Source organism: Numida meleagris, chromosome 2, assembly GCF_002078875.1.
Source record: "Numida meleagris isolate 19003 breed g44 Domestic line chromosome 2, NumMel1.0, whole genome shotgun sequence".
Taxonomy (NCBI): Eukaryota; Metazoa; Chordata; class Aves; order Galliformes; family Numididae; genus Numida; species Numida meleagris.
The window spans coordinates 39,942,727-39,964,834 of record NC_034410.1 but is presented as its reverse complement, the minus strand read 5'-3'; the positions used below and the strand labels follow the sequence as shown (position 1 = coordinate 39,964,834).

The window sequence follows — 22,108 nt, the reverse complement described above, 5'->3', positions numbered from 1 at the left end:
TTTTGGAGCTAGTTTAATTCAGATATGTCCTATTATTAAGAAGGTATTTAATAAATGCCCGACAGTGAAAAGAGGTACATAAGTGCTCATGTCACACTTCATTTTTTATTATTTGTTTTTATTTTGAGGCTTCTTTTGTATAGCATTTTACTGCTGTTTTTGTTCTGAAGAGTACCCAGAGGGCACAGACCTGTTTTGTGTTGTGTAAGCAAATGATTGAAAAATTGATAACGGAGAAGTTGCAACCTGTGTTTAGCTTTAAATTGAGTAAGGCAAATAGTGTTGGCATGGAGAAGCCATGAGGCCTTAATGAACTGAAAGTATTGATAAGGAGTCAAAACGCACTGTCAGCTCAAGGCACTCTTGTTTTAAGGCTTGGCTTCAAATCTATTGAAATAAAAGTCCCACAGTTTCTGTCTGGCGCTTGGCAGGCTGAAAGAGCAGGGGAATGCATGGAATTGTCAGTGACTTAATTTTATCTGACCTGGGGACTATGTATTTTTTGTATGTTTGTGGATAATATGAAGTTTGATGTTTAATGTGTGGCCTAATGAGGGTCCTCACATGCTCTGTTTGGCCTTCAGCAACAAAAATGCTCCTTGTTCCTGCAAGTAAAATGCTAAACTACTTTAAATTACGATGATATTCCATGAACATGGTACTTCTCTATAGCTCTCTTGCTGGACAATTACAGAGTGATTTCTCTTGAGACCATTTTAGTAGTAGAGAAGTTATTAAATCTCACTTTCCTGGGGCATGATTAGTCTTTCTGCAGCATCTGAATACAGCTGTAGTTGTAGACCATGACCCACCTGCTTATCTTTTTTCTCCATTTGAGCTTTATTCTGATCTGAGAATGTACTGCATTGATCTGAAAGGTAGGAATTTGCTAAATTTGAGCTAACTGAGGGTAGAAGAGTGTATGTATGAATGGTTAAAATGTACATGCTGATATGAGCAGTTTTTAGATGCAATGAAACTAAATTCCTCCCCAGTGCAACTTGATCATGAAAGTAGTAAAGTGAAAGAACACAACTTTAACTCACAGTGTTGCCCCCTGTAGGAATTACAACAGACAAAAACAAGTAATAAACCAATCTCATAATAATGTAATTGCTTTATGCAGTCATGTTTCTAGGAAACTCTTCAAAATCAAGAGAACAAATTTATCTTCTGTTTTAATGAGCACATGGGGAAAGTAACTTATCATTGCAAATCTTATTAGAAAAATAAAACTGTCTGGCTGTAGTTAAAACAGTACAGCAACACATCTTAAATGTACTGTTTTGATTTGATCTTGTGCTTAATGGCATTCATTTCTCACTCCTAATGGTTACGGAGTTAATATGTCCAATCAAAACTACAAAAGACATGCCAAAAGTAGTTTCAATTCTTAGTATTAAAAATTATTACTTGATATTGTATATATAGTAAAGATACAAGTAATGTATTTTATCTGAGTATTCCTTTCTCCTTTTTAAAAGGGCACTATGAAAAATGAACTAATTGACATTGTTGTGACTGGAGCTGCTAAATGTTCTCTGTGTTTTTCTTAAAAGGATGTGGTGTAATTTAGGTTTATGGAAATGATGGTGAAAAAATGAAGTTCTTGTATGTTTTCTATCAGTATAACTGAAAGATTACTTTGATGAAAAAAAGAAAGCACATTTCAAGTCAGTGTTGCAATATACACTGTCCCTTTTCTTTCCTACTGTAGACTTACCAAATTTTATCAGGTCTTCAGTAGGACAGAAGGAGGAACAGAAGTTCTTGTAAAGGTGAGAAATAATACACCTGGCAGCCTGTTATGTTTTAGTGTTCCCTCTATTCTTTCCTCTCCTTCTGCTCTTTACTATAATCTCTCAAGTGCTAAAGTCTCTTATCTTTCTCTCGTTCTCCTACACCATTTTTAATAATAAGTTATTTAGTGACTACTTCTTTACTAATACAGCGATTTTACAATTTTACACCTTTCCAAATTTGAAATTATATTATTATTCCTAGTGGTTCATACCTTTCATTTGACCCTAATGGACAGAAATTGGTGATAGAGACTACTTTTACTTTCTACAGTTTACTAAATAGTTGAAAGCATCTCCAAATTTCTACTGATCAACACATAGCCATTCTACAATAATTATTACCATTACTGATGAAATGTAAGACTAATTATCTACCTATGTATCTTGTTATTTTTGTAGTAGTCTAAATGAATGTGTCCTAAAGGCTTTGTGAATGTGTCATGTTACAGAAGTAAGCATTCTTAGGACCAACTGATAGTATCAGGTAGTATTTTTCTATGCCTTTGAAAAGTGTGCGATGGTGAGGATAAAAGCTTTTTGTCAAAAAGAAAAAGAGCCCTTTGAGATGATCCATCTCATCAAAATAAGCGTGACAGGATTTAATATTCTTAATATATTCATACCCACACATTAAAATGTTGTACATTTTTCATAATTATGTTCTGCAGTAACTCCATTTGTGTGAACTCTCTGGAAGAAAATGGAATTAATTATCCACCTGGTTTCACCTCCTATCTGAAAAGTAACAATTCTAGACATCGTCACGGTTGCTGGAATAGGGGTTGTTTTAACTCTTCAGTAATAATGTGTAAAAAAATCCATTTTTATTTTTTTAGAAGTAATAATACCAGGCATGGATAGTCTTGATTCTGAGAACTGTGTAGTCCTATGAGATGGTTAATGCTCAAAACTGGCTCCATTGATATGAGTGGGTAGACATTTGTCATGTTGCAGGTTGTTGAGGGTTTGACATCTCAGAATGAGTTCAGATTAAGAAGGTTATTGTGTCTTGAATTCCTAGGCTACTCTTGAAAATGGATTAGAGATGAGCATGCTCTTATTTTGGATTGAGACAAAAAGCTGTTATGCTGAAGAACAATGTCTGTATAGAGCAGGTCCTGATTTATAAAGTTGAATGTTGGAAATACAGGAAGCTAAAAGATCCTGAATGTTTGACAGAAAAAAAAGTGGACCATCTACAGAGTGGGCTGTTAGCCCAAGTGTCCTTCTCATCTGAGTAATTTTATCACTCACTGATTGACTAAAAACCCATTTCTGACATCCTTTGAGCTGGTGAAGAGACATCATTTACAGTCACTTTACAGGCTTCATACACAAATGTCCATTATTCAGTGCAAACTGAGAAGTGCACTATGTGTATCTGTGTTCATTTACATTTGTTCATAGATATCTTTATGACAAGACCTAGTTAAAATTCTTTGATGAAATACTAAAATGTAGGCTCGTCCAAACGGGAACTTTTTGCATAATCCATACTGATTTAAAGACTTCTGATGATGTATTAAGTGCCATCTAAAGTCTGCTTGCTTTAATAATGGCTTCAAAGATCCAAATTCATGTGGACAACCTTGGTCTGACCACCAAGATTTTCAAGGATTTGAAAGCCTTGAAAGTCCTGACTGTACGAGCTCTAAAAACTTTGGTAAGTCTTTGGACTTGAACTCTGTTATCTTATGAACAGAATTGCTGGATCAGACCAAAGGTCAGTTTAACATAGGTATCCTGTCTCTGACAGTGTCCAACAGCTACTGTTTAGAGAAAGCATACAGAAAAATTGGAATTATCAAGTGGTAGAGAGAGACATTGTTATATACATCCTGATTAAGAGTCCAGTTTCCAAGGGGCAGTGCTTTTGGATATTCAGACCTATAAGCTGCCTCTGGGCTGCTGAGTTCAATAGCCTTTAGACTTCTTGTGAATTTGCCTTTTACTCTTATTAATACTTTTGTTTCAGTTCTATTTAAATATTTTGAAACAGTTAATCATTCTTTCCTGATGAGACCTTAAATTTTCTTATTTTCATTCTAATGAGGAATCAGCTTAAACAATTCGTATGTAATAGAGCTTTTTATTTTTAAGCCAGTGTTTTAAACATGGTGCACATCTATTTTGTTTGTTTTCCCTGCTCTTCAGTGTGTCATAAATTGTTAAGTACAACACGTCTTTCTTTGTCAATTTGCTTTATGTGTTACGATATACTGTTATTATGACTGTTAGGTGGCATTAAAGTGATTTCAGTGTCACTGTTTCCTATGCAAAGAAATTTTTCTTTCTTTTTAATTATGTGGTCTCTTTTTTTTATGCCTCTTTCATTTACAGTGTCATTACTCGATGAAGAAGGCAGCCTCTTTCCTGGGTATTGGTACAGAGAATGTTTACTTCATCAAAACAGATGAAAGGTAAGCAAGCAAAAGCCATTGCTGCGGTTTCTGAGCTTTTTGAAATGCAGTAGTGCTGTACTAACCAACTTATTTGAATGTAACTGAAAAAGTTTTAAATCTGTGTCCCTTAGAGGTAAGATGATACCTGAGGAACTGGAGAAACAAGTCCAGCGGGCCAGGAAAGAGGTGAGAGGGGGAGAGAAAGCATGAAAGAGAGAGGACGAGCGTGTGCAGACTGTGTGCTTGTGTCTGAGTGAAAGGAAGGAAAAGTATGAGTGAGTGAAATCTTAAAAATAGAGCAGTTAATGTACCAGTGCTTTTCTTACAGGTGCAATCCATTTGCCCCAGACTTGTGGAGCAAGCCAAGGCTCTTAGGTTATACTGTTCTGGGGAGTAAAATTCTAGAGGGCTTTCACTACTAATGAAAGCCCTGAGTACAACACTACACTGAAGTATTTAGCACATTTCTTCTGAGTCTAGGATATCTTTTGCCCTTAATCTTTATTAAATGAAATGAATGCGGTATCTTGCAAGGTAAATGAAAACTGAAGGTTTTTCATTATAATAGCAGCTATTGTGCTAGCCTCTGCAGTGAGCAAGAGTTGTAAGATATGGCTTGGTCTCTGAAACTATCATACATGCTGCAAATTCTAATTTTTGTCCTTCCCAGTCCTGTTGGAAGAGTGCAGAGATTCCATTGTGCCTCTTTTCCCACAGGGACTTTTCCAAGCAGAAAGCGCAAGGGCAGCATTTGGAAATGTATTGATGTTTTATTTGGACAACATTAATATACTTCCCCATAATCTGTAAGATAGCACTTACTGTAGTCAGTGTAATTTATTTTAGAGAGTTTGGAGGACTGAGTAGGACTTTTAAGGCACAGAGCATCTTCTTTTGGCTTGCTTATGTCACCTCATTTCCTGCCTTAGAGCAATTAGAATTTGAACCTCAGCCCTTAGTCTGTGAGCTGAGAATACTAACAAACTTGTGCCGTGTCCCTGGTGTGGATGTTGCCTACCATGAGATCCTACTTTGAGAGTTATTGTGGCTGATAGAAATGGTACAGCATTGCTATCCTGTCATGTGCTGGTGTCACAATCACATTAACTAAAACCTTCCTTTGATACATCTTCTGCCAAATAACCATCTCCCCTTTGAGTTTGGCACTAGACAGTATAACTAGCGATACACAGTGTCGTTAATTACCTAGGAAACTCTTCCTTTCATTATCCATAGAAGACAATCTGTACTTTGCTCATTTGAGCAATCTGGGGGGAGGGTGGGGGAAATGAACTGAAATATGGATCAAGAGAAAGCAAGCAGACAGGAGAATGAGCTCTGTGCTCTGGAAAAACATTTTTTCTTTTTGGTGTAATTTGGTTGTTATGTAAAAGATCATCTGGCATTTATGTTGTTAAAAAAAGAAGTCAGCCTCAATTCAGAGCTGTACAATTTAAAAATGATCTTCTATATTAAAATGCTCTGCTCATAGGCATGCTACCTTTGAGAAACACTTACTATTTTGCTTGCCTTTTATTGGAAGTTACAGGCATATTGGAAGTTTTTCATTTCACCTGAGCTTCTGTAACTGTATCTGTCCTTGATAAAGTGCTGTTTTACAACTTTTTACAGAAGAACACTTCAGTGAATTACAGTGAATATTCTAATGACTCTTGAACAACAGAGGATGTATTCACTAGAAATAAGAGCACAGAATGTTCACTGATTGTGAATAGCAAGAGTGTTAGTCCTGTTTTTAGAGGATTTAGTCAAGAACATCTATTTAACTTTTTATTGGCAAGAACAATAAAAATGCAATTCCCTTCTTTATAGAAAATTGCAATAGTAACTATAATTTTTTGAATTTGTAGAGGTCCTAGACTTGTCCCCATACTCAGTCAGGCTACCTTCTGGCAGCTGGGGAGGCTGTGTCATTGTGATGTAGCTGCAGGAGAAAATTGGTAAGAACACTAAGAAAAACTGTTAAGTGCAGCGAATAAGTCTTTGCCTCACTTGAAAGTGTTTCATATTTGAGCTTCAGGCTCTTTTGTAAGTTTGACTGACTTATGTTGTAGGCTGCGGTAAGAATGAATGACCAAGAAGTGAATTGCAGGCTGGTAATTCTTTGTGAGTGTGTGGGATTAATTTTAATTTATTCCAAGGCTACTTTTCACCGCTCTAGCAAATTGTAAGGAAATTTTAAAATAAAAATACATCATAGTTATGCACTATTGTAACAGTCCTCTACACTGTTAAAGAATTATGAGGGCTGGAGCATGTCTTCTATGATGAAAGGTTGAGGGAGTTGAGATTGTTTAGCTTAGAGAAGAGAAGGCTCTGGGGAGACCTCATTGCGATCTTCCAATATTTGAAAAGATCGCAGTCAGTATTACAAGCAGTCTGATAGTGATTGGGCAAGGGGGAATGGATTTAAACTGTAAGAGGGAAGGTTTAGGTTTGATGTTAGGAATAATTTCTTCACTCAGAGGGTGGTAAGGCCCTGGCACAGGCTGTCCAGAGAAGTTGTGAATGCCCCATCCCTGGAGGTGTTCAAGGCCAGGTTGGATGGGTTCCTGGGCAGTCTAATCATGTGGCTGGCAACCCTGCCCAAGGCAGGGGGTTGGAACTAGGTGATCTTTGAGGTCCCTTCCAACCCAAGCCATTCCATGATTCTATGAATTATAAAACTATCGGAATGTAAATGTGAATCAAGACTGCCTGTCTGTGTTGTAGATGTTTAAAATGCTTAAAAAAAGAGGAAAACAAAGAAGATCAGATTTCAGTTAAAGTGAATCTACATGAAAGACTTGCACATAGAGTTTGATTTCTATCTGATGTCTGATTTCAGTGAAGCTACACTGAGTTACATCAGCACAGAGACTTACACCATCTGTGAGATTTAACTCACTGCAAATGGACCTCAGGGATCCAAGATTATGCAATTTAGTAACAACTTCTGTGCTTCTTCAGTAGCTGCATTGTCATGCTGCGGGCAAGATAGTGGAATGAGCAGAGGAGTTGCTTCAGCATGTACTTACAGCACATGAGAATGGACAGTCATTGCTAGGATTTTTACACTCGATTTCATGAAGTTGCTACAAACCACACCAATTCTTTTCATTGCTTCACTTTCTACTCCTAAGTAGGCACGGGCGCATACATTTGCGAGGGTAGGTGCAAGGTGAATTATTTGAATAGTCAATTACTTGACTATTGTTGTTGTACCCCTGGTACTAGTTGAATGGGACAGCACTGAGCAAAACCACTGAAATGAAACTGGATGCCTTCTGATGCTTTTCTGAGGCTACAACCTGACAAAAGCTTTCCTTATTCCACCCTTCTAATCTTTAAACTGTCAGATTTCCAGTGGTCTCTCTACTGTGGTTCATTTGCCATCAACAGCCCTTCCTGTTTTCTAGATAGGAAGGAGCAAGAGGATAGGACTTGGCTGTACACCGGGCACTGGGGTCAGATAGCAACTGTCAAGTTGTGGTGTGTGCCAGTGCTGCCTAAGGCAAATCATGTTCCCTCACTAAAGGTTCCTCTTCCCTTGACAAAGAATGTAGGCATTGTAGAGGGAGCACAAGTGAGTCCCTGAGGGGTGAGTCATTTCCCGGCACAGGTAGCCTGCTGGCTGTACTAATAGCTTGATTTGTGTTTGGCAGAATGGTAGCAAATTGGGTGATAAAATGTGGAAGATCAAGAAATGAAAATCAGTGTGTAAAAAGAGATGTTAAATATCCAGAGTGCTTTCATCTTGATAAAATTGGCATCTGTCAAAACAGTCTGAAGCTGGTGAAGTCTGTCCTGCGATGGTGTTAGCTGGAAATGCCTTTTTTTTTTCCCTAAGAGTCAGCATTTTTAAATGCAATACCTTCTGTACAAGGCTCTCAGTGCCAGGAAACTAAAATGTAGACTGTCACATCTTTGTCCTAATTTCCATGACCTTGTTGTACTTCAGCTCTCCATATATACTGGGGGAAAAGAATGGTGTGAATGACAATTTTTTGTTTTGAATCCTATTGCAGGGGTCAGCGCCATTTCTTGTCTGTGCTACTGCAGGCACAACAGTACTGGGAGCATTTGATCCTCTGGATAAAATTGCCGATATCTGTGAAAAGCATGACCTTTGGCTTCATGTTGACGTGAGTTTGTGTACTGTGTGCTTTTCTTTAGCATTGCTTTTTCTTTTACAATAGATATTTTTCTCTGACTGTTGATGTTCCTGTGTTGTAGTAAGCTGGACTTAATTAACTTTTTTTTTCATAGAAAACAGAAATATATATCCTTATTTGTCTCTGTTCCCTATACTGAAAGCCAGCAAATGATTTGGTTGTGTCAAGCAGTCAAAACTTTTGTGTCATCGTCATGTTATATTTCAAATGATTTTGAGATCAATTTCTTTTTGATCTGATTGTATACAAATAGAACCACATTCTCTTGGGGAATGGACACATTAAAAATGCGGTGTATAGTTCACACGGGTTGAAATAAAGGTACTTCTGGCTCAACCAACCATAAATGTTTCATAGTTCTGTTTCACAGTTACAGATTTGAGTTTCCTGTACATCCCTTTAAGTTTTCCTAAATTGTTCAGAAATTTTTCTTGTCTCATTTCTTTTTAATTTTAGTTTTAGATTTTAAAATCCATTTGTTCACCCTTTTGGAATAATCACTGACCCTTTTTATTACCTGCATTTTAAAATCAGTTCATGAACCTCTTTGAAATAATCATTGAGACTATTCATTACCTGAAGGAGCTAGCTGCAAATGTGTTTTTCTAAAACTAGGTCTCTTCATATTTTCTAAAACTGGATTCCTTTTATAGTGACAATGCCATGAACCCAGAGTAGCTATTCCAAAATCCGCAGAACAATGAGAGAATCTGGAGCAGCATTAGAAGAGATTTTTAGATCTGCTTTAAATTTTTCAAGTGTTTGTTTAATGTTAAGTATTTAAAGAAAAATCACACAATGATATGCATTTCATATAAAACTGTCTCAGACTTTAATGAATTATGTCTTTGTATGTGTGAGTCGAAAGAGTTTTCTTAGTGACTTGGAGGCAAAGATGCAGAATTTAGTCCTAATATTTAAAGTGTCTCCAGAGCCTCCTGGTTTTATGCTGGTGGGGATTACCTGGCAGATTTTCAGCAGAAGAGAAGAATTCAAGTTAGATGCTAGTCTCTTGCATATTAGTTCGTAGTCAGTGAAGAGATGGGTGTATTCCTAGTCTGTGTTGGAATACTCACCTATGAGGTGACACTGCTGGAGCCATCTCCAGCGGCCATGGGAGAACCATGAATATTCTCCTAATCTACTCCCTGTAGCTGAATAACTAAAGCTGTGTATGTAAGAGGGCAATATTCTGAACTATACTACATAGGCAGTTGCTGGTGTTTTGTAAAAAATTAAATTTTCCTTCAATTTTACCTCTTGTTAAGAGAAAGGGAAAATGTCAGTGAATATCTTAGTTAATTTTCTGTTTTAACAGTGACTGTCAGATGTTAATTGATTACCCACAGAATGACAAATGTACAACCATAAACTGGGTAGTTTATGGTTTAGAAGACTCATTTTCCTATTAGGATGGGATTCATGTTTTTACCCTTTCAATGAATTCTCAGCCTTTGTTGGTTCTTGGGAGTTCTGTCAGTATTTTGTCCATCTGTTATTTCACCCTCAGTTGAACTGTCAAGAACTGAGTGCATGGTTGTTTCTTTATTGCTGTTTAAAGTTTGTAACTATTTATATGGAAATGGAATAAGGGGAAGAGACTGAAAGCTCTGTATGTAGGCGACAGAAGGCATAGGTATATATACAAATATGCTATGATGAAATTCAGACTGTAATTTGTAATGTGACCTTTTCTTCACTCACAGCACCATTTGAAATAGATTTGCTGAAATAATATGGGAAAAGTAGGGATCAGGCATCTGCCATTCAGAAATAGTGTATAAGAAACATAGTGAAGAGTTTGATTTTATTTTTTTCTTTACTTTTGAGCAAGCCAATCTCCTTCTAGCCTTATAGGCAAGAACATTATATTAGAAATCTTTGAAGATCTACATTCCTCTGGAAGATCTATCTTCCAGTTGAATGTTTTACATATTGTGAGGTCTCATTTTTATAGCAAGTACTGCTTCTTTATCAGTGAGTTACTGCCATAACTTCGGAGGAAAAAAAGACAAAGTACCATTAAAACAATCATTTGAAAACAAAGAAAGCTCTAATATAAAATCTAATAACTTCTATCATTGATGAGAATCAAGATTATCTACTGCAAATGATCTCAAGAACTGTCTATGCAGTTTTATTACATGAAATGTCAGTGGTGTTATTTCCAGATTTACACTGTTTTATCTCATTTCAGAATATTTTCTGATACAAAAAAAATTGATATGTTTGCCTTAGGGAGACTCTTTTCATTAAGTATGAAATGATAAAGCTCATGATCCTTAGAAAGGGCAAAAGGAGAAAATCAACATAAAATCAGCAGGCTGTAGGAAGATAAATTTTAGTAAAGTCAAAAATAGTAGATAAGTTCTCACATGGATACAGACCTGAAAAGGAAGTTAAGAAAAAGTTTTTTGAAGATAATACCAATAAGCCCAAACTATCTCAGCAGTCATTCAACAGCCAGTGCAGTGACAATACTTTGCAGCATTCATACATTGGTTATGGCAATAATCTATTATACATCAGTGAGGTCATTCTTAATTAGTTGTTTGACATCATCACTGCGCACTGAAGCTTGAGCACTTCTGTGTGTCGTGTACTGTGTACATACAGCTTTAAACACATGGGTGTTACCTCCCTGCTAGTCTTTGAAGCAAAATGTGCCCATCTTGATTGGTCAACCTACCTTTCTTCTCTAGTCTCATGCATGGAGGAGAAGCAGCTAACTTTACTGTGTATTGGCAATAACTCATGGGAAATTCTCATTAGAGAGCCAGAGGAATGCTGCCAAGCTGCAACTGTGATAGTGAATGAAAGCCTGGCTGGAAAATCACACTCAGAGAGCAACTATCAGTGGTTCACTGCTGAAGTGGAAGAATATTTTGAGTAGACTTCAGGAAATATATATCCTAGGTTATGTTATCCAGTATTTTTATTAATAACTTGGATGAAAAAGAATCTACTAGCTAAAAATGAAGATAACATAAAACTACAAGAGGCAGTGGGAGGACAGGATTAGAAATTGGAGATCTTGACAGTTTGGAGAAGAAAGTGGAAAAACTAGGTTACAGTTCAATAACGATAGTGCTCTAGGTTTAAGCTCTAATAATCAGCTGCACACAGAGCTTGGGAGTGTTGGCTAGATAGCAGATCTCCAGAAAAAGATATGATGTTTGCAGCGCATCACAGATTAGCAGCTTTAAGTCTTTGCAGATAAGGATAAATATCTTGACAGCTTCTTTGAATAAAAATACATAAAATAATTCTTTCTTCTTGGTGCTCCATCTGCTATATCCACTGAGTCCAAATCAAAAGCTACATCTCAAGAAGGGCTTGTTTTGTTTTGATCTACTGGTCATGTTCTTTTACAAATAGGTCACTCTTCAACCAATCCTATGCACACAATTATTTGCCATAAGTGAGCATTGCACTGCACCCTCCCCATGTCCCAGTTTCAGCCCAGTCAGTACCAATTGCACACTGCTGTGTAGTTGTTCTGAGCGATGGGTGCGCGCCTGGGGCTGGGCTGGGCTGTTCAGTGGGGCAGAGCCATCCTATGATGGCATGGGGCAGGGGACAGCCACAGGGCAGGCTGCACCAGGCCTCTTGTGGCCTTCAGGATGTGGGTTGGACATGGCTGAGCTGCTGCAAAGAGGAAAGGAATACTGTGTGTTTCTCACGGTCACTGTAGATAAGATGAGGTAACAGTGTTTAGGACTGACATTTCATTCTGTAAGTTTCTGGCTGTTAGATACGAATCAGGTGGCTAAGTCATGCAACCTCCATCACTAGAGCTCTTTAAAAACAGACAAAGCCAGATTCTCAGTCTTCACAGGTGCTTTCTTGTTCACTTTTGGTTGTTTCTGGCCCTGTATCCCTAAGCGCTTCATCTGTGAACTGGGCAAATAAGCATGAAGCACAAATTCACCTCATGGTACTGTGGCTCCAGGACAGACTGGAAGGTGATGGAGATACACAGTCCTGCAGTGCTATCATACCTCTCTTCCAGGTCTCTAGAAGCAGTTTTTAAAATGAGGGCAGATAGAAGTGTTAACAGTGCTGCTAAGGCAGCAATCGTTAATGTCTCTTTGCACTTTATGTTTCATTTTGATACTGATCACAAGCTGGGTGTGATTGCTTATTAATCTATACAAATGACAAATGTTTGGCAGAAATGAGATGGGTACAGATGATCCTGCCTTTGGAGGTTGCACACAAGTGAGATGAGCTCTTGTGAGCCTTTCTAGTTCTGTTTCGTAAGGTAGTGTGAAAGTGTCAATTTTTTCGAATACTGACAGGTTTAGTTGCACGTTTTTAAAAGATTTATTGTATGTCAGTCTGTTGCTTATGAATTGTGAAAACTGGGGAATAATTTCATGACTTTTGGTTATATTGAACAAGAAGAGCAAAATTTGTCAATAAATAGGAAGACCATTTTGGTTGGGGAAACCCAATTTCAAGTCATGGCTCTGCCACTGGCTTAATATGAAATTTGAAGCAAACCATTTCCTCTCTTATGTTGCAAATATAGACTGAGCAGCAGCCCTTTTCTCAGCAAGAATGTTGTGAGCATGACAACATAAAATATGATGTGGTGTTTTTGTACCGCATTAATGAGAACTAATGAACTGCATGCATTAGGACAAGTTATTAACCATTCATTTCCCTTGTGAACCTTTACTGTTCTTGTTTCCCAGAGACAGCAGATCTTACTCCTAATGCATAGCATGTGAAGCTAACACGGATTCATAGATCAGCTCTCACAGCTGTTTTTTCAGGCAAAAAAGAAAAACCCCAGCAAAAAGACGACCCCCCCTCCCCAAAATACCCAAAGCCACGCAAGCATGAGTTCACCATACTTAAATCAAGACTCTTTACAGCGGTGATTTTTTCTTCATTAACTCAAAATCTTTTTTTACAATAAGCTGAGTCTGGATGTTTTGTGAACTGATGCCTCCTCTGCATCTCTGAGGAGTGTTGCTTACTTTATGTGGATTCTGTCTTCATAAATGCTGATAATCCTTTTTTCAAGTTCAGTATAATTTCTCAACTACAGTGTATGACACCACTCTGACCCCCTGGATAAATGTTTGAGAACTGGAGATATACTGCAGCTGGCAGGTGCTATCTGGTCCTTTCTGAATTCACAGATGAGAATCACCTTCCCTAACTTGAAGTGTCCAGAAGTTAAATGTGTGTAATATATGCTTGTTGTCTAGGCTCCTTCTGGAGTGCATGGAGAGAGACATCTGCAAAAGTTGTCACTCAAAGATAGGCATCTGGAATAGATAAGAGGATAAGAGGATAAACAGTTTCAGTGGAGAGCTATTCACTACAGAGAATGCTTCAGTGATGCTTAGACCACACACCTAGTTCTTAGATGACCTGAGATAGATGTGGTGAGTGCTACACCGTTTTAACATCAGTTGGATTGCTGGTCACAGAAATGCTGCTCTTGCTCTTGCAGACTTCACTTTTCATATCAAAACTCCATGGAGTATCTGAGCCTGGGCTTTGCAGTTGGCAGATTGTCATTCTCTTCTTGTTTGTGAGCATTTCTCACAGATGAGATGCCAGGAGGATGAAGATGTACAAAACAGGGCTTTCTTCTCTCATTGCTTAAGTTTAGGCTAGAGGGTTGGAAGCATCTCTGATTCTGGAATGGACGTGGTTATGCAGAAGCCTTTATATTCATGCCCTTGCTTGTACAGAAAGGGGAATGTATCTCGTTCTTCACAGACTAAAAAAAAACATCAACTCCTCTATTTTAGACATAATTCCAAGCAGTTATCTTTCTTCTCAGTTGGTGAGGCTGAAGACAAAATTTAGCCCACTGACCATGTAGTAAACTGAATTTTAAATGAGATAAAACATGGCAAGTAATCATTAAATGAAGAATCATTAAAAGAGCACTAAGTACTTTATAAAAATAACATTGCCTTGGCTCTGTAAATTTTCCAACAGGCTTCTTGGGGTGGCTCAGCTTTGATATCGAGGAAGCATCGCAGACTTCTTCATGGCATCCAAAGGTAATGCAATTTTCGTTCGTGGTCACTCTTATCAGGGATGGACAAATGTAGCCTAATGGCCTCTGTCAAAGCTGTGTTTTCCAAAATATGTATTATTAATAATTTTAGAGATTGTTGAACGTATGAGTGCATGGGAAAAAAAAAAAGGAAAATCTGATTTATCTGTTTGGAATGCATTTAGGCTTTTTTGATTCTAGTACCAATTATTATAGTTGCAATTTCTGTGCCTTCTCCCCTTTCTCCTTTTATAAATTTTTAGGGCTGATTCTGTTGCCTGGAATCCCCACAAAATGCTGTTGGCAGGAATTCAGTGCTGCGCTCTTCTGGTGAAAGACAGCTCTGTAAGTCCTTCTATCTTTTTTTTTTCCTTCTCCTTTTTTTTGATGTGGTAGAATGGCATTGCTGTAATGCAGAAGTGGAGAGAAAAAGAGAACAATTGTGAGTCAGTTTTATACACTGCGGTGCGAAGGCTGAATGATGCTAACTGATACTATTCTCAATTTCACCAAGAAATTAATAAAGGTTGATTAAGAGAGCAGGACCAAACAGATCCAAGTCACTGTTCACATCACTGATCAAACTTTGCAGCTGGTGCCCTTCCTAGTTAGATTCTGTATATGATTTACATTCAGAATTGAGTATTTTGTCAGCTGGGTCTGCAGTACTTAAACACCAAGCTTATCAAAGTCTTTAGGATAGCTGCCATCCATTGGGACTGCAGTAGTACTGTGTCATTGTTCAGAAAGTGCCATCTAGGCAGAGCTACTCTTTGCATCTCCTTGCATGGGTGCACCAGGGTGAGAGAGGAGAGGGATAGTTGGAGCACATGCTGTTCAAGATGCTGAGCCTTCTTTTCTCAAACTACTAGTTTTCTCCTCATCACTAGGGTAATTTGGGTTTTCCAAAAAACATGAGTATTTAAAAGATCTAGCAGGTAAACAAAGCTCTGATGTCAAGTGGTGCAAAAGTGACTTGAGTCTGCAATGTGACATATCTGCTCTGTCTTTGTGGAATTCTTCTATCTTAATAAAGAAAACAGTAAAAGATTCTTTAAAGCACCACTGCAAATTCAGCCCTGAAAAAGCTTATGTACATTGTCTACCATAAAGGTGAGATTTGGCTTGTACTTTGGTTTATCAATGACTGAACATCATGTGGATATGAAGTCCCTGAAGTTTGCATCACTGATTTGTGGTCATGGTTTGTAAATTATTTTTAGAAGTCTCTGTCAAAACAGCTGATAGTTTCTGTTCAGCTGCGAGTTATCTGTCCATGTAACTGATTACTAACTCCTGGTAGTAAGAACTGACGAGATCTAAAGAGCATAGACACTAATCAGTGCTCTCTTGGAGCAGTTAATTCCAAGTTGTGGGCAAGACATGACAGAAGAACAAGATGTATGATTCCTCATTTCCTTAGGCTGGAGTTTGTGGGATTAAAGAGGATAACAGGTTCCAGGACTACCTGTCCATCATTTTATCTTTATTTGAGAATGAAAAAAGAAGTGTAATAGAGTTACTGACCAAGGTTAATCTAGACTCTAAGTTGCAGGCTTGGGAAGAACTCAGTGCTGTATTTTTAACTAATTAGGCCCAGTACATAAATGTAGCCTCAGGTAATTATTAGACTACTTGGGCTGCATACTGGAAACTTCTCTGGAAGAGAGAGTAAAGAAATGGAGAGGAATGGAATATTTTAGCAGTCTTGGCATTTAGAATCACTTTACAAACACTGTTCCAACTCCAGGACTCTCTTAGCCTTTGTATTCTTCTTCCATAGAGTGTAATATCTGCTAGAGCAATCCTATTGCACTTCTAAATCACAGCTATGCAGTGTTGTGTCAGAAGTACTTGTAGAGATCAATTCTAGGCAGCTGAGAGGTGAAACCATAAAAGCATTACTGATCATACGATCAGACTCCATTGTACAGTGAGACATGGTCTGGAAAGTGGAAGACTTCTCTGCGTGGGGAGGAGAGGGTTTTCCTTTGTGTTTAACTCCTTGAAAACTGGCACTTTAGCATTTTGTGCCTAATGTCACAGATGAAACATACATATAAACACGAACGTAATCCCCTCACACCATGAGTAGGATGATGAGGTGGGAGGTGGAAGATTTTAGCACAAATTGCTCTGACAGTAAATGTTCAAGTAGCCTCAAGAGGTTAGTTTCTGAAATGATGAATTCTTCAAGAAATCAGACCAGCAAAATGTTAAACCCTGATATTAAGTCCCACTTTAGAATCAAGCCTTAGCTCCCTTTGAAGGTGTCATTAAGGAAATCTTGTTGGCTTGACTGCCCATTTGATTTAAGGCCTACTTGGAAACTGTAGATAATATTAGCATTGGAGTTGGGTGATTTTTATTTTATTTTTTTATTTTTTTGATGTAAAGACCAAGCTTTGTATTTTGCTTTGTTTCAACAGATGATCTTGAGAAAGAATAATTATATCTGATAAAATAGTAACATCCTGATTTCCTACTAGTGGCAGTAACAGTGACTGGTTTGGTTGTAGTTTTTTATTATAATAATAATTATTATTATTATTATGATTTTTTTCTTTTTGCCACATAGTATCAGTGAAGCTGTGTGCTTTAGCAGTGCTAATAATCTGAAGACATTGCAACTAGGTTATTCGAATGAAATGCTGTATTTACATTTCTATGCAGATTTTTAAAATGATAAACTACAGGGAAATGTTGAGTAAGGAAATCTTCCAGCCAGAGATAAAAAAAATAAATATGTGTTTGACTTGATTAGAAGAAAGAAGTGTTTTCACCAAAGGGGAAGAGAGATTGGTTAATCCTCTGAAAAAGATCAGATCAACGACAATAATTTTTCAGTGCTTAAATCACTCAAGAAATGCACATCTATCACTTCTTCACTGCCATAACCTGAGTAACTTTCATCACTTTTGTGACAAGATATACTTTCTCAGAACAAACTTGTATTGCTCTGGTATGAACTGCTATGCTTGTTTAAACACAGAGCTGGAGGGACTGATACTCTGAAAGATTTAGTGAGTGTACTTTGTTCTTGTATGTTCTTAAAATGCTATGAATCAGCTTTAGGTTGTGCATAATCCCTTAAAATCTCACAGTTACTCCAATTTGTCCTTGCAGTAATCCATATAAGCATGATTATTATCATCATGTATATAGAGAACAAATATTTATTACAAATGCCAAAGTTCTGTGACTCTTCAGATCTAAGTTAGATAATTAGTAATCCATTCTGGGGAATGAACAGAATTTTCACTTATTACTTAAAAATAAAATCCAAAAGAATGTAGCTAATGAACTCCCAGTTTAGCACAGAACATTATTGATTGATTCTGGTAGACATACCTACAGTGTAATCTCTTCCTCATCATTAGCAGTGTCACAAAGATATCTAATTCACTGATCTCCTTCTGGAGCAGCTTCAGGAAGCACTCTGCTTACCCTGTTTTCTTTTTTGGAGTTGATAGCACTGAGAGCTCGTTCTCACCTCTTGAAGCGAATTACAGGGATGGCCTTTTGTAGTGCACTGCTTTTGAAAATTTTCAAGTATGCCATTCAAAAGATTGTCCTTGCTTTAGATGAATGAAATCAGGAAGATGTTGTCTTGGGAGAAAAAGCTATTCATGTTGTGTTAACAAAATTCAAATTTACTTATAACTGGTAATGGAAATGGAAAGAGATCCAAAGACTTGCAGTAGATAAGTGTGTTCAATGAGGAAAAATGTTTTGAATTACGTACTGTAAAGAACTGGAGCTTGTACGTATTAGTTTTAGTATCAATAACTGTTTATTTACCATTAATTATAACATGTGACAACTATCTACAGACTTAATCAAAACCAAAAGCTCTTAGAAACTTACTGCGGACTAGGGCCTTTATGAAAGTACATTTCCATTTTCTGAAACTTTAACAGCCTCAGTATAAGGCAGAGCACTATAATTAGTTCTGATCAAAGGGCAGAAACAGATAAAAGATGCTGAAGGAAGGAAGAATCTCAAACTTGCAAATAAGACAGTTCTAATGAAATGTTTGAGATTCTTCTGAGCTGATGTAGCAGCTCAGTTACTGTGTGGACAATCATAGAGGTCGTCTTGGGAATGACAATGTTGAGTTAGCAAGCATACATTTTCTTTCAATTCTTCTATAATTTTCCTTCATTTGACTGGGAAAACAGAGATGACATTTAATGTGCTTAGCATGTTTGAGCTTTTTACTTTTGCATCAGCAGTGATCGCAGAGTAACTGCTTTCTTGAACAGAAAATGTATCTTGGATTTTTTTTTTCTTTTTGTTTCCTTCTGTCCCACACCCTATCCTGCAGCTTTTCCCTTGCTCCTCCACCTTGCTTCTTGCATTGGTCTGGCATATTCCCTCTCCCTCACACAATACATTAATTTTTGTTTTTTTCTCCTATCTGGTCCAGTGATGTCCCAGGGACGTTACTGTACTTGCCTCTGGAGAATGAGAGTAGACAGTATCTTCAGCAGGATTTCTTGAGTGTATTGTATTACTGGTAAGATGAACAGATAGAAAATGACCATCACACCAGCATGTCCTGTCAGCTTTGGAAGCACCAGGAGAGTAGGAAAGTAACAGAAATTTGAATCCCTGCAGAAGTAGTGGAGAAGATTTCTTCCTGTTGTTTTTCTCTCTCTGTGCTATTCAGATAGGCATGCGGGGTTTCTTTTGTTTATTATTATTATTTTTTTAATGTATTGACAAAGGGAATTGAAAAAGTTAGGACAGAAGGAGGCTATCCTGTATATGCCAACCAAATATTTCTCATTTTCATGTATTTTTGGGATTCTTTGTCTTGAATCTTCTTTCTCTATTTTTTTTCACTAGTTCTAAAGTTATCAGCAGTGCATTGCAACATAGATTAAAAACTGTACCTCTGTTACAAGAATATCATACTTTTCTTAAAAGTGCTGTCAGTTACTGCCATTTGGAATTCAGACTTGCAGCCAGTGCAGATAGATGGCTGAAGTTGGTTCGCTTGGTTCAAACTGAGGACTGATGCTCAATTAAAAAATGAACTATGCTGCTTGCTACATAGTGTAGCATCTTTTGCCATGTTGTGCACTTCTGTTTATTGGTCTCTGTTGTATGGAGGATTTCTGGTTCCCTTACATAGACATCTGATTTCAATCAGATGCTGTAGCCATGTTTTTAACCTCATCTGAATTTCTATTCTAGTATTATTTTAGAGGTATTTTTTTTCACACATGCAATATCTCTGACAAATCTAAGACCCTGCCTGTCTCCTGGGCTGCTTGCAAGGCCATTGTCATCTCTGCTCTTATAACTTCCCTTCTGCTAGCTCTTCTCTCTTCTTCGCTTTCTTCAGCCAGTGGCCACTCCTTTGCCTCTTTTCCTCCCCCGCACCTTTAAACCTGTAACAACTTATCTGCTTTCTGTTTCATAGCCTTGTTCTTTGCTGGAACGTGCCACTGTACTCATTTATTTTTGCCTGTTTTCTGCTGGCCATCTCTGCCTAGACAGCCTCTTAGAAGATGGAAGCTGGAGACTGCTGACTACAAATAATTTCACTAAAAAATCCTTAATCAAAAGTACGCTAACGTACTTTTCTGAGGCTTATTTTCAAATTGTCTGACCTGTGAATGGAGATAAAAATTGGCGGTATACTAATCTGTCAATGGTATTCCCACTCAATCAGTCAGATAACAAATGCTAAATCCTCCGAGGCTGTCTACCGCTCAAAGCTAAACCTTTAGGTTTGGCGCTAAAACATTCCTCACACACAACTAATTGTGCCATGTGTAAAGTCCTTTGGCCTTTGAGGAAAGAAGAAATATACTGAGCCATTTGTGAAAGTGTAGGAAATTCCTCAGTCTGTTCTTCTGACCTACAGGTTGTAGCAGTGGACACAGACTTCTCTTTCGCTGTCTTCCCAATATGTTTATGTCTTTGGGCAGCTGTTTCTATGGTACTCACTCCTGCCATTTCTTGAGATTTGAGGCAGAATTGCTCTTTAACCTGCAGTGTTTTCTTGTGGTCAGTGCTGACTTCAGTGGGTTCAGGCTCATCCAGCATTCTAAAACATAACCAGCTGTGAATGGTGTCCTGTACATACGCTTCTTTTTTACTGTATGGTTGGTTCAAACAGGAAAAAAGGCTTTGGCTTGTGAGGATAAAAAGTTTTAATACTTTCTTATCACCAATCTAAGCCTCTGTTGTGTTTCCAATAGGGCCTCCTGAAGAAGTGTTACTCTGCCAAGGCTGCATACCTGTTCCAGCAGGACAAGTTCTATGATGTCAGCTACGACACTGGCGACAAGTCCATTCAGTGCAGCAGACGTCCGGATGCATTCAAATTCTGGCTCATGTGGAAAGCATTGGGAACCACAGGCCTTGAGGAGAGAGTGAACAGGGCGCTGGCTTTGGCTAGGTACATCCTCACAATTTTGAATATGCCTAGTCTCTTTCATTGACTGTCTGAAATGCTGACAGTGCTGACACTTCTTAACTTGGAACAGATCAAACTGTTACTTTTTTCCCCCTTTTGTTTCTACAAAACACGAAGAAGGAACTAATAGCAATAGCATTAATAATTACTGTGATTAAATTTGCTAAAATATTTAATAGTAACTGTTCCTTCTAGCAATAGGGATAGATGTTGGTAAAAAAAAAAAATTTGAATTCATCTATCAATCTACTTTGTTTAACATTTATGTTATATGAACTAGGCATAGGACAGTGCTTACCAGCATTCCCTCCCACTTATAACTCAAAACTGTATGTTCTGGTATTAATGTTAAAAGGAGCACTGTGTGCCAGGTTCTGAGCTGTATCTAGCAAGAATTGAATTTGTCGTTCTTCTGTCTACATAATTCCTCGTGGCTGAGGAAACACAGAATGCCAGTGTTGTTTGTGGGGAAATTCATACAAGGATGCTGCTAATGTTAGGAAGTAGTAGAGCTATATGAAGACAGGCAGACTGCTTCTTGGTAATGGATGTTTACTTTTTTTTCATAGGTTTACTGAAATTCTTAATGCTTATAGTATGTTCAGTTAGGAGCTGAAACATGTCTTTCTGTTGTGGTTGGTTGTTGTTTTTTGGGTTTTTTTTTTGTTTCAATTTTACTACTTTTTTAGTCTTAGAGAACTGGATTTCACATGTGAATTCCATGAAATTATTGCTAGAAGGTGTTTCTAAAGTGGTGATGATGTCTCAGTTTCTGGTAATAAACTCCTGTACACCAGTTGTTTTGTATTCTGATAGAAGAGATAATATTGATATAGCATAATGGCCCATTAAAAACAATTCACTTGAAGTACTGTGATTGTTTAAAATTTGTACAGGATAAATTGTATTGAAATCTTCACCCACTCCTGGGCTACCTATGCGCTACTGTAATGCAAATAATTAGTATTTAAAGGCAGTCATCCATATCATATTGCCATTTTATTTTTAGTATAAACTACCAAGTTTAAAAGAGCTCAATGTTTACTGTAAATTAGAGGAATAGTGTCACTTTATCAAAGTCACATAAAGCAGAAGTTGAAACATCCATGACTTAAACCCAGAGTGGATTAGGGAGGAGTAAAGAGAGAACCAAAACCAGAAGAGCTCAGTTGAGCTCTGGCCTTTTTCTCTCTGATTTCTTCAAAACCACTAATTATTTGACTGATTATATGTCCTTAAAATATTCTGATTAGATTGCACCTTGTATT

General features: G+C 37.6%; 1 protein-coding gene across 3 annotated transcripts in view; it reads left to right on the top strand.

The window, feature by feature from the left end:
* Positions 1–22,108, top strand: part of GADL1 (glutamate decarboxylase like 1) — a 163,630-nt gene that overhangs the window by 96,556 nt on the left and 44,966 nt on the right. For all 3 annotated transcript variants that reach the window (XM_021387862.1, XM_021387861.1, XM_021387863.1), the window contains 6 exons: positions 4,143–4,222; positions 4,336–4,390; positions 8,233–8,349; positions 14,347–14,411; positions 14,671–14,752; positions 20,623–20,822. In XM_021387862.1, the coding sequence (XP_021243537.1) occupies positions 4,143–4,222; positions 4,336–4,390; positions 8,233–8,349; positions 14,347–14,411; positions 14,671–14,752; positions 20,623–20,822 (599 nt within the window). The remainder of the gene's footprint in view (positions 1–4,142; positions 4,223–4,335; positions 4,391–8,232; positions 8,350–14,346; positions 14,412–14,670; positions 14,753–20,622; positions 20,823–22,108) is intronic.